The sequence below is a fragment of the Phaseolus vulgaris genome, chromosome 8, assembly GCF_000499845.2.
Source record: "Phaseolus vulgaris cultivar G19833 chromosome 8, P. vulgaris v2.0, whole genome shotgun sequence".
Lineage (NCBI taxonomy): Eukaryota > Viridiplantae > Streptophyta > Magnoliopsida > Fabales > Fabaceae > Phaseolus > Phaseolus vulgaris.
In genome coordinates, this window is record NC_023752.2 from 30,889,128 (window position 1) to 30,901,232 (window position 12,105).

The 12,105-nt window shown below is 39.1% G+C and overlaps 1 protein-coding gene across 1 annotated transcript; it reads left to right on the top strand.

Moving 5' to 3' along the window:
• The first annotated feature begins 10,156 nt into the window (after positions 1 to 10,156).
• Positions 10,157 to 11,389, top strand: LOC137824925 (uncharacterized). Its single transcript, XM_068630601.1, has one exon. The coding sequence runs from the start codon at positions 10,157 to 10,159 to the stop codon at positions 11,387 to 11,389; it is 1,233 nt and encodes a 410-aa protein (XP_068486702.1).
• Positions 11,390 to 12,105: the final 716 nt, after the last annotated feature.

A 12,105-nucleotide genomic window follows, 5' to 3' on the forward strand; every position in this document is an offset into this window, starting at 1 on the left:
GATTCTTTACTGCACTCTCAAAATAATGCGAGAACAACTCAATTTTTATCAGTCTAAACATTTAAGATCGCTTTTTGTAATATTTGATAAAAGTTATTCAAAGATTGAATTAAAGGTTCCACTTATAAAGTTTTCAAAATGTTATTTAAATTTTTTTGGTACATTTAATTGATTATCTTAAGTTTTTAATCAATTATTCATGGAATAAAGTGAGTTTAAGAGAAATATGTTCACCATTTTAATTGATTATGTTACCATTTAATCAATTATTATTTTTCTTTATCAATTTTCAAAATAATTAAGAACATATCAGTCTATTTTTAAGCTTGTTAATCAAATATCTTCAGACTAGTTAAAAACATATATGTTTGTTCTATGCTTTAATACATTATAAAAAATGATAATCGATTATTTTGTTCTTATTAATCTAGAGACACATCAAGATCAAACTAATTGATTACATAGAAGCTTAATCAATTAAACTAGAATTAAAACCTTTCTAAAAAAGTTAACCTTTCAAAACAAGTTTTATGATTAAGGTTGTGTGCTAAAGTTGAATAGTTGTGATTTACTTTGTGTGCAAGACTCACAAACACATGCAATAAAAAATGTAACAAGTAACACATCTTCAACACCATCTCTTCAAACAACATCATCATCAAAATCAACTTGTCTTAGCTCTTATAGGAAGCATGACTTGACTTTATTCTCCAAGTCTAATAGGTTCGCTTAGAACAAAACTAGTACACCCTTCCCCTACTCGATGTTGTTTACAAGGATTTGTTAAGTCAGTAGATAATCTAATACCCATAAGATGATCTCATGATATGAGCGTCTATATTTTTTTATGATAACAAACATTATAAGGTGTTGCGATATAACAAAGCTCACTCATGTGCAATATAAGTTAAGACAAAAACAATAGAGTAGATGAACAAGACTTACTAGACGATATGACAATAGAAAAGGTTGTTGAACAAAACAATCGCACATGCTCATAACGTCAAATGATCCAACCCTCATATATATGACACAAAAATTGTTAAGTCGCTAGATGATCTCATGATATGAGTGTCTTTGTGTTCTGATGATAAAAAACACTATAAGGTGTATTGTGGTATAACAAAGTTCACTTATGTGCAATAAAAGCTTAGACAAAAATATTAAAGAAGAAGAGCAAGACTAACTGTCTTGAAACACATTACATGATATAATAGAAAAGATTGTTAGACGAACCAAGAAGACCATAAAACGATCCTATCATGAACTTAACATTGGATAAATGACTAAAAGATTAAAAGGATAACATCTAAAGAAAAGACCCATCAGACCATATCAAGAATCTACAATAGACAATACCAATTGATGTGAGTTGATTTTAAATTTAGCCATTTTTAGATGTGACATTTTACTTAGGATTGAGATTCTAGCAATTAATGGTGAGGACCTAAGGGAGATTCCCACTGGACTCGAACTTAACCAAATGGTTAAGTAAGTGTGAAGGTTCACTTCACAAAGGCAAAGATGGAAAAACAAGATATGGTGAATATAGAATGCAAATGTGGAAATGAAATGGGAACATGGTAAGCATCAATGGTGGCCATTGCCAAACCAAATGATGATCCATACTCAATAAATGAGCCAAAACCCGATAGCACAATTCAAGGAACAATATATGAAATCAAGAAGAAACTTAGGGAAAGGATGGTGAGGATGATCACGCCACTTGGGGTGTGGAGGCCACTAAGATGGGTGGAAGGGCCGCCACTTGAGAGCCTCACACTCTTCAAGATAAGACCATGCAAAGAGGAAACAAGCCTCACTATAAGCTTACACAAATTGTGCAGAGTTTCTTTGCTTCTCAAAATTCCACATCTAAAATACAATGAGGTAGGCATCCTATTTATAAGTGAAGGAGCCTTGGAGAACAAGAATGAAGGGTAGGATGGGAAAGGAGCAAAAGGGGCGGCCTAGGTCTTTAAATTAAGTCAAAACCGCACCTAAAGCTCATTCTTCTAGAAACTAGGTCACAAACCCTAATTCAAGATGCATTCTTGAAAAAGTGGGCTTGGATCAAGCCCATTTCTTTATGAGCACTCCTATTTATGCTAACGGCACCTATTCTATCCTATCTTGTTATTTGGACCCCTCAAGTGGCTAATTTATTTACAACTTGTTTTATTCTTTAAGAAGATCAACAAGAAGAACATTAGATGCTCTGGTTTGTGTCCATTTCTTCCTCTAGTGAGGTCTGCTAAATCCTTGGTGAGGTCTTCACTTGATTGTTGAGATGAATTCTCATAGTATGTATCCTTGGTCATCTCCTTATTGGATTGGTTTGCATCATGCCTTTCAGGTTTAAGAGAATTCGACCTCGAAGTTAGAACTCATGTAGATAACATAGTTAGTTTGTTCTCATATAAGATAGTGCAAGGTGTGGAATGTGAAACAACCTTATGTTCTTTAAGCTTGGGGAGTTCAAAAGGGTAAGCGCTTCTTACAAGCCTTGTTGGAAAAGAAGATTTGGGGATGAAAGAACTTGGCGATTAAAATCCTCTTAAAATGTGAGAACCCTTAGGAGGTGTTTGATGTCCATTCCAAAATTTCTTTGTCCAAGATGTCAAGTAATTAGATTTATTTGGTAAGGAAAAAGACAAAGAAGAATGAAACCTTGGAGGTGCAGTTGGTAGCATGGCACGAGTCAACATGATTGATTTAGTTGTAGAAGATGATATTTTGTGACTCGATTTATCTTTTCTTTCTTTCTCTTTTTCATTTTCTCTTTTGTTTTTCATTTTTATTTAGTCCTCATGGACCTTTCTTGGAGAAAGAGATTTTAAGGTGATCTTGTGCCCATGGAAGGTAAAAGAAATGTTGTTAGTAAGGCCATCATGTAAAGTCTTTTTATCAAATTGCCATGGCCTTCCTAGAAGAATATGTGTGGCTTCCATAGGTACAACATCACACAAGACCTCATCCTTATATTTTCCAATTGAGAAAGCTAGGAGGACTTGTTTATTGACCAAAGATTACCCCTCTTTACTAAGCCATTGAAGCTTGTAGGGCTTTGTGTGAGAGATGGTGGATAACCCAAACTTGTCTACCACTCTTGTGCTTGCCACATTTTCACAACTCCCCTCATCCACAATCAAGGAACACAACTTATCATTAATGAGGCACCTAGTGTGGAAAATGTTTTCCCTTTGACTTTCATCAAAAGGTTTTAAAACTTGGCCTAGCATGCGCCTCAATACTAATAAGTCTCCTTCACATGGAATCTCATTTTCTTCCTCACTTGGGGATCTAGAAGGGGTAGGGGACTTAGACCTTTGTGAGCTATGATCACTCATGACAACCCCTTCCTTAACTATCATGTTTCTTTTTTAGGGACAATTAGATGCAATGTTCCCAAATAAAAGAACCATAATGTTACAAGAGGTAAATCAAGACCAAATTAAAACAAAAGCCAAAAGAGAAAATGAAAAAGGTGAGGAAAGTCAAACAGGTTTCATCTTGTTAGCCCACACAAAAATAACTGCGCCTTCAAGGTATACTTCTTCCTTCTCTTTTTCATTACCAAAGGTTTCTACCTACTCACCATCTTTGTTAAAGAAATTTAGGGATGATTTTCAAACATCTCCTAAAGGTTTCCACCTTCTAAGAGGATTTTCATAAAAAATATTTGTCATTCCCAAACATTCTTTCCAAACATGGTTTGTATATAGAACCCCATCTTATGCATTCCCAAACATAGATGCTTAAAAGGAACTTATGCTCTAAAGCAATTTATGCGTTCTTGAGTCAGTATTTACATTTCAAAATATTTATTTATCAATATTTAATTCGAATGTTGAAACTCTAATTAATTCTTACTCAAATTTTTTTTCTTTTGCACTATTCATCAACTTTCTTGTGCTAGACACTAAATATAGAAATATTGGCTTTTATGAGATCTTTTCGTCTTTGACATGTATTTGATTTTCAAATACTTTCTCCATATATATGAAATCTATCAATTGAGACTTGATTTTGGACTTAGATATTTTTTAATTCATGCATTATTCATCTTTTTTCTGATAGACGCTCAAATAGGAAATTCATATATGCATCTTCAATGCGTTTTACCCCCTTTGTTTGCGTTTGAAATAATCTTTATCTGTGAATACCTTCGTTCGTATTACCTTGATATTACTTTACTCTTGATCTGGAAAAATATCTGAACGTGGAATGCAACAAGCCTTAGGTTTTATTTCACTTAACAATTTTTTTATAATGTGTGCTCAGACATTCTAAAGTTTCTTGTTTCGTTTGATGACACTTTTTTTCCACTAAATGGGGTCTTTTAATGAGGTCTCCCTTAAATAAACTTTTTGGAAATCTACAACCAGTTACAGCTACTCTGGTTAGTCGCATTGTAAGACGATCTAACTCGGAACAGACATAGTTACTCGAGTAGGCGCACTGTTAGATGACCTAACTCGAAACATACATAGTTACCCGATTAGTCGTATTGTAAGACGACTTAACTCGGAACAGATATAGTTATCCAAGTAGGCGCACTATAAGACGACCTAACTCGGAACAAACATAGTTACGCGAGTAGGCGCACTGCAAGATGACCTAACTCGTAGGAGACATAGTTACCTGAGTAGACGCATTGTAAGACAACCTAACTCGGGGATGAGCGTCTTCAATGATCATCGATTGGTCGAGCATGAGTCCAAACTATCTCGATAATGACAATTGCGTCATACCATTTCAGCTGAACCATAAGGTAAGATTGCTTGCAAAATGTGTGCTATAAATGTCGAGATAAGCAATGGTACAAGTTAAGTTAAAACAGCGAGTGATTTGGCTGACCCTGGAGGGCGCCATCCATCGAAGATCTAGCTTGTTTTCTAATAGCTATTCTCGTCGCTTTATACGTTTCATCTAACTCAGGTTGGTAAATTCGTAATCTGTTCAGCTATGCTGCATTTGGCACGCAAAGCAAATTTATTCGGTAAGGTATTTTTGGCATGCATTTATATTTTATGGGCAAAAATATGAACTTCATAATAAAGCACACTTAAAGGGGAGTCATGGGCTTAAGCTACATAAAATGTTAAACATTCGTGAGATTGTTTGAGTTCAAACATTAAATACACATTTTAGAAGGATAAACAAAATCATTAATAAGTTCTGATATTTTGAATGTATGCATATGAATAAAATATGGTTCATAATCTTAGAATTAGGAGTCCTCCACTAGTTTCCCAAAAACAATACTTTTGCATGAGTTTTGCTCGGAGAAGTCCACCGTGGGATAGACAATGGTTGTCTGCTCCAAGGCGGTTTCAAACCCAACAATGAATGATTGGGTCGCGTCATCCTTCAGGGAATTTACCATCTTGGAGAACTCACCCTATTTACGACTTATCTCCTCTCCCGTCTCTTTCTTCAAACTTTCAATCTTGCTAGATAGGTCAATCTTCTCTTTGCCAGGATTAAAGAAGTCCACAATTGCCAACCAAATTGTTTGAATTCAAAAAAGTAAAAGAACACTTCCACAGTCGGCGAAATGTCTAGCTGGAAACATAAAATAATGAAGCCTCAAATGAGTTGAGAACATCAAATATTGAAGCCTCAAATTAATGCCCAGTTGTTCGAATGTAGTTGGGCAGTTGTCGCGTTGAGCTCGATCAACAACTCTTTTTCAAAAATTAAGAGGTGAAGACACAACAAAATTTTGGTAAAAAGGGTATCATAGAAAAAGCATAATGGCCCATCTGGGTCCGACGACTCATCACTACATATTTGCTTGCCCTCTCTACATATTGTTAGAATATATGGCCTCAAACAAGAGAGGGGATAAATTGTTTATGAAATATTTTCGCAAACTTTGAAGATATAATGAAGTTCAATGTAGAATCACATATATAGAAATCTAGAAAGCAATCAAACAAAATTGTTTAAGTTGATTATTAAAAAATCAACCGGTTGTTTTTGGAATTCAACTGGTTGTTTTTATCAGCAAAGTTAAAAAGAACATAAAAGCATAATTTAAATGATTTCAAGGCAAGAGAAAAGCACACAAGCAATTTATACTGGTTCACTCTTATCCCAAAAACTACATCTAGTTCCCAAAAACCACTGGGTATCTACTATGCAATTAAAATTCAGATTAACAACACACCACCAAAGAACTGACCTTGAACACCTCAAGTCACACACTTCCTTTGGCACTCAATCACCACAGAAATCAGAACACCCTCTGATTCTGCACTTACACAACAATATTCAGAAATACAAGAGATACAGAAAGGATTACACCTGATGAGAAATTAAAAGATTACAGCAATCATATTCCACTTCTTTGAGAAAACCCAAAAGCTTGAATGCAAATCTTGAAAACTCAAATCTGTTTTCACACTTTCACAAATGTCTAAAAATTGTTCTCAAACTTTAAGAGTGTATAACAACCTTTTTAAATACTCCAAAATTTTGTTAAAAACATTTAAAGCAGGAGCCTATTCAGTTAGAAAACATTTAAAGTTGATTTGCAAACATAACAAAAATTATGTTATGGATTTTCAACAAACAATCGGTTGAATTCTCAAAACAACTGATAGAATTGGTTTGACAACAAAGTCAACCAATTCAAACAACTTCAAACCCTTTTCAAAAATCTCTAAGTGTCAAACAATCGATTGAAACGATAAAACAACTAGTTGTTTTTCCACTTCTTTATAAAACAATCTTTTTTAAAAAGGTTTTGATTCCAAATTTGTTTTAGATTCAAACAAAGAATGGATTACACATTAATCTACCCAGATCCCACTCACACAAGCAGCAACTCCAGTCTTCCATCAAACACCATGGATTTGGAGACATCAAAGCTTCAAGATCATCCTTGATCAATAATCTCCCCCTATTTGGTGAAGACAAATCCCTGGTTGCTTGTGTTGATCTGTTTGAATCTGAACCAGAACCTGCAAAACAGAAACTATGCAAACACAAAGCATATATAACAGCAGGTTACCAAGGCACACAAACTAGATTTTTGCATTACCGAAAGAGTAGAAAAACCAACCAAAAATAGTGCCAAACCAATGAGTGTAGCAACAGAAACAGTTTTAAGCAGAATTAAAACTTTAAATCAAAGTTTGCAGTAGCAACATACCAACACAGAAACCAACACCTTCTCCCCCTATTTGTCTTCACAAATAGAATGAAGAAAGAGATAAAAACATAATAACCTGTTTGCATAAGTGTTTTACAGCATTGAAAACCAGCATATAACAATAACATAATAAACTAGAAAACCAGTGTGTGTAGCAGCACCATTGTAGCAACAAATCTGTAGGGTATCAAAGTTTATGGCAGCAACAAAATTTACAAAAAAATAAAGCACCATAGAGCCCAAGAAACCACAATTTCTCCCTCTTTCTTTTCTCCATCCAGTAGTTTTCTAAATGAAAGAAAAATGTCGCTTTCTTGCACAAGTCAAAGAGATCCAAACCAGTGTAATCTTCACATAAGAAGGCTATATAATCAAAGTCAATGTTTTCTTCAGTCCTCTCACCCTTCAAGATTGCATTTAATATCTCGACCCTTTCCCTTTGACCTGAAACATCAATTTCAAATGCTTGAGGAGACGTCAAAGTATTGCTTTCATGAAGTTTTGAAAGACGATTTGTAAAACCATCTCACAGAGCCATGGATTCAGTTTTCATGCTTATAATCAAATCAAGAATCTTCTATTCTTTGGAAGGTTCATCCTGTTGCAAAATTTCAACCGATTGTTTCGCAGAATCAATCGGTCGCTTTTCTGGACAGGTTTCTAGATTCTTCAGAAAGATGTTTTGCTCATCTTCTTCTGCACAATTCTTCATAGATTACTGTTCTGCATGGTTATTCTCATTAAATACAACATGAATAGACGATTCCACAGTCATAAGCCATCAACAACTCCAGATCAGACTCTTTATTCTTGAAGTTTCCTCAATAAAAATTCCATTGACCCCATGAACACCAATGTGATAGCCACTCATAAAAAGCACTGAACTTCCAAGAAAAAAACAGACATATACCCTTATGACCAGATTCTGAACATATTGCATATTTAACCAACAACTGCCTTTGAAAAGCATAAACATGTTTAACCATTCATAAGCAATTATAACAGCTTCATTCAAAGGTGTCAAAGGTAGAACAACTGGTTGTTTTGTATTTTCAACTGTTTGTTTTCTGTGACAGCAAAAAGAATATTTTCCAGAACCAAGTAATCACCTTTTAAAGTGATGAAAAGTGCAGTATGCAATTTGTTCATACTTTAGCAAAGAGAACCCCAAAAGATTCACTCTCTTTATTCTTGAAGATTCTCTTTTTGAGCAACCATTATGCATGTGCCTAGGATGACTCTTGACTTTCAAAGACCTTTGCAAGACATATGCAAATGAAAAGTGTAGGAACAAAGATTGACTTTACTCTTGACGTTTTTCCCTTTGACAGGAATTCTTCAAACTCAAAGGTAATTCTTGGTTGCCAAAGATCCCTACAAGAAAAGGTTAAGAAGCATGATTTGGTCCCTTTATAAATTTGGGTCCCATGATGTTAGTAGGAACCTTAGAAACCTTAGGAACCCATTTCATTACACCTTATGGAATAGAAAATTTCCTAATATTGCAGAATCTAACTGAATGGTCTCTTACTATATTCAAAATCTAAGTGAAAATACATGAGGCAAGACACCATATTTATAGGAAGGGGTTCCTTGGTGGGCAAGATGGGTGCAGGGTAGAAATGGCAAGGGAGAGGGGTTGCCTAGGGTGTTGACCATGGTCAAAACCGCACCTTTAGGACTTCTAGAAGGTAGGTTAAAAACCCTAATTCTAGGTGTCTTGTCATGAAAAAATGGGTTTGGTACAAACCCATTTCGCTAAGTACACTCCATTTTATGCTATGTGAACCTACTTTAGCCTATTTTGCTATTTGGACCCCAAAAGTGAGCCCAAATTATTTACAAACATGTTTTTGTCTTTTAAGAAGACCAGAAGAAAGAATCATTGATGTTCTGGTCTATGTCAAGTTCTTCTTCTACTGAGGTCCGTCTGATATTTGGTGGGGCCTTGACTTAATTGCTGAGATGACTGCTCAGAGTGTGAATTGTCTCTTGAGTTCTTGGCCATCTTCTTGGCTACTTGGATTGTATCATGCCCCCCAAGTTGGAGAGAATTTGACCTCCAATTTAGAACTCTTGCAAATAACATAGTTAGTTTGTTCATATATAAAATATTGCGAGGTGGGGTATGTGAAGTAAACTTATGTTCATGAAGCTTTGGAAGTTCATATGGGTAAGTTCTAGATACAAGCCTGTACCGACCAGTCCTCGAGCGTAGTTTGACCGCTAGTAATGGTGGGCCCGCATAAGGTGGGTCCCGCGAGTGGCGTGGGCCAGTGTCTCGCGAGGCACGTGAGCCAAAGGGCCGAAGAGTGGTCAGACGACGATCACTGGGCACGTGAGCTAAAGGACCTTTCAGCGAATCACTCATCAGGAACCGCCCCAAACTTTCGCTGAGATAAGGAGTCGTGCGGTGGCTCACATTGTTGTAGAAGGACAAGTTAATGAGAAGCGCACGTGCGTTTTTCCCACGCACCCACGCGCACCAGGTTGCCCTCAACCCCTAAGGGTACATGAGGCAACGATAGAGAAGAAGACCCCGGTGAAGTAGCAGCCCTAGCAACCCAGGAAGCCCCAAACTAGGGGGCGTGCAAGGGAGAACGTGCCACCAAGGCACAACTTTGTGGTAGAGTTAAAGGACCTCATCGCTATCCCCAACATAGTAGAAAGACTGAGGATACCCCCCAAGACCGACAAGAAGCTCGGACCCAACAAGTACGCCTGGTGTGAATTCCACCAAGCGTTCGGCCACCCCATACGCAATTGTTTGGCGTTGGGACACCAGCTGGACGAGTTGGTGAAGAACGACTTCCTGAGGGATTACTTGCAGGAAACACATGGTGCCCAGGACGTGGCGGTGATAGGGGTGACCAGGGGCATGAAATCCCCGTGCATGGTGAAATCCCAGTGCATGGCGAAATCCACACCATTTCGGGAGGTTTTTCAGGAGGAGGGTGCACCGCTTCTCAGCGGAAGAAGTATGCACGAGCAATGATGTCGGTAGAAGCACAAAGGGCATACGATGCCTTTGACGTTGAACTTGTCTTCACCAAGGCCGACCTCCGAGATGTCGTCCCCCACGACAATGATGCAGTGGTGATCTCAGTAGTAACCGTTGGGAGGAAGGTGCACCGTGTACTGGTGGATCAAGGAAGCTCGGCAGACGTGATGTTCTGGACGACTTTCAACAAGCTGCAGTTGTCCCCTGACATGCTAAGGCCTTATACTGGCTGCCTGTACGGTTTCACGGGAGACCAGGTGGAAGTGCGTGGGCACTTAGAGCTGAGGACCACCTTCACAAATGGTACCGCGTCCCGTACGGATAACATCAGGTACCTCTTCGTCAATGTCCCCTCTGCTTATAACATACTGCTAGGTAGACATACGCTAAACAGGCTGGGGGCGGTATCATCGAAAAAGAACATGAAGATGAAGTTGCCTGACTTGGGAGGAAAGGTGATTACCATCAAGTCAAATCAGAAGGAGGCCAAGAGGTGCTATGAGAACAACCTCAAAACGAAGAGATGGGTGTTCATCGTCACTACACGTGCACCGCACGCAGGAGAGATCGCCCGGGAGGGGCGAGCGCAGAGAGGGGTACCCACTGTCACCACACGGGAACCAAGTGAAGAACGAGACGCCAAAGCAGAGATCACCCGCGCTGAGATCGCCCGGGAGAGGCGACCTGAATCGGCCGGTGATGTATGGGAAAGAGATATTGGAGGAAAAGTTTTCAAGCTTGGCAGCGCTCTCAACCAAACGGCGCAAGATCAGATTGCCAAGGTCATAGCACGACACTTGGATGCCTTCACATGGTCTGCTTCGGACATGTCGGGGATAGACCCAGACTTCCTGTGTCACCACCTGACCATGGACCCCAAGGTTCGACTTGTCCGTCAGAGACGAAGGAAGTTTAATGAAGAGAGGCGTCAGGTCATCAGGGAAGAGACGCAGAAGCTGCTGAGTGCTGGCCACATCAGGGAGATCCAGTACCCGGGGTGGTTGGCGAACGTGGTCTTGGTGCAAAAGGCCAATGAGAAGTGGAGAATGTGTGTTGACTTCACGGACCTCAACAAGGTGTGCCCAAAGAACTTTTACCCTCTGTCAAGCATTGACGTGTTGGTATACAGCACCTCGGGTTGCAACATGCTCAACTTCCTGGATGCCTTTTCTGGTATAACCAGATTAAGATGCATCCCAGGGACGAATGCAAGACAACAGTCATGACTGAGTTGTCTTGCTACTGTTACACGGTTATGCCCTTCGGGTTGAAGAACGCAGGTGCAACTTACCAGAGGCTGATGGACAGAGTGCTCGGGCCCATCATATGGCGAAACGTGAAAGCCTACGTGGATGACATGGTAGTGACCTCGCAGGTGAAAGAGCAGCACGTTGCTAACTTGGAAGAGCTATTTACGACAATAGCTAAGTACAAACTGAAGCTGAACCCTGAGAAGTGCGTGTTTGGGGTAGAAGCAGGAAAGTTTCTAAGTTTCTTGCTCATCGAGCGTAGGATAGAAGCGAACCCAGAGAAGTGCACTACAATTTTGGCGATGAGAAGCCCGAGTTCAGTGAAGGAAGTACAACAGTTGACAGGGCGCATGGCCGCCCTGTCTAGATTAGTATCAGCTGAAGGAGACAAGGGTCACCCCTACTTCTAGTACATAAGGAGGAACAACAGGTTCGTATGGACCCAAGAGTGTGAAGAGGCGTTCCTCAAGCTGAAGGAATACCTGGCTAGCCCTCCAGTCTTGTGCAAACCGCAGCCAAGCACACCACTTTGCCTGCATTTTGCGGTGACTGACCGGACAATCAGTTCAGTCTGCGTTGGGCGATGGATGGAACTATATGAGTTCGATATTCAATATGAGCCTAGAGGCCCTATCAAAGGCTAGGTCTACGCAGACTTCGTGGTGGAACTCTCCTCGCCAGGTGCACACCAA

Bases quoted from the DNA above. Each gene is read 5' to 3' on its own strand.
- LOC137824925 (XM_068630601.1), top strand. From the start codon at position 10,157: ATGTCGGTAGAAGCACAAAGGGCATACGATGCCTTTGACGTTGAACTT.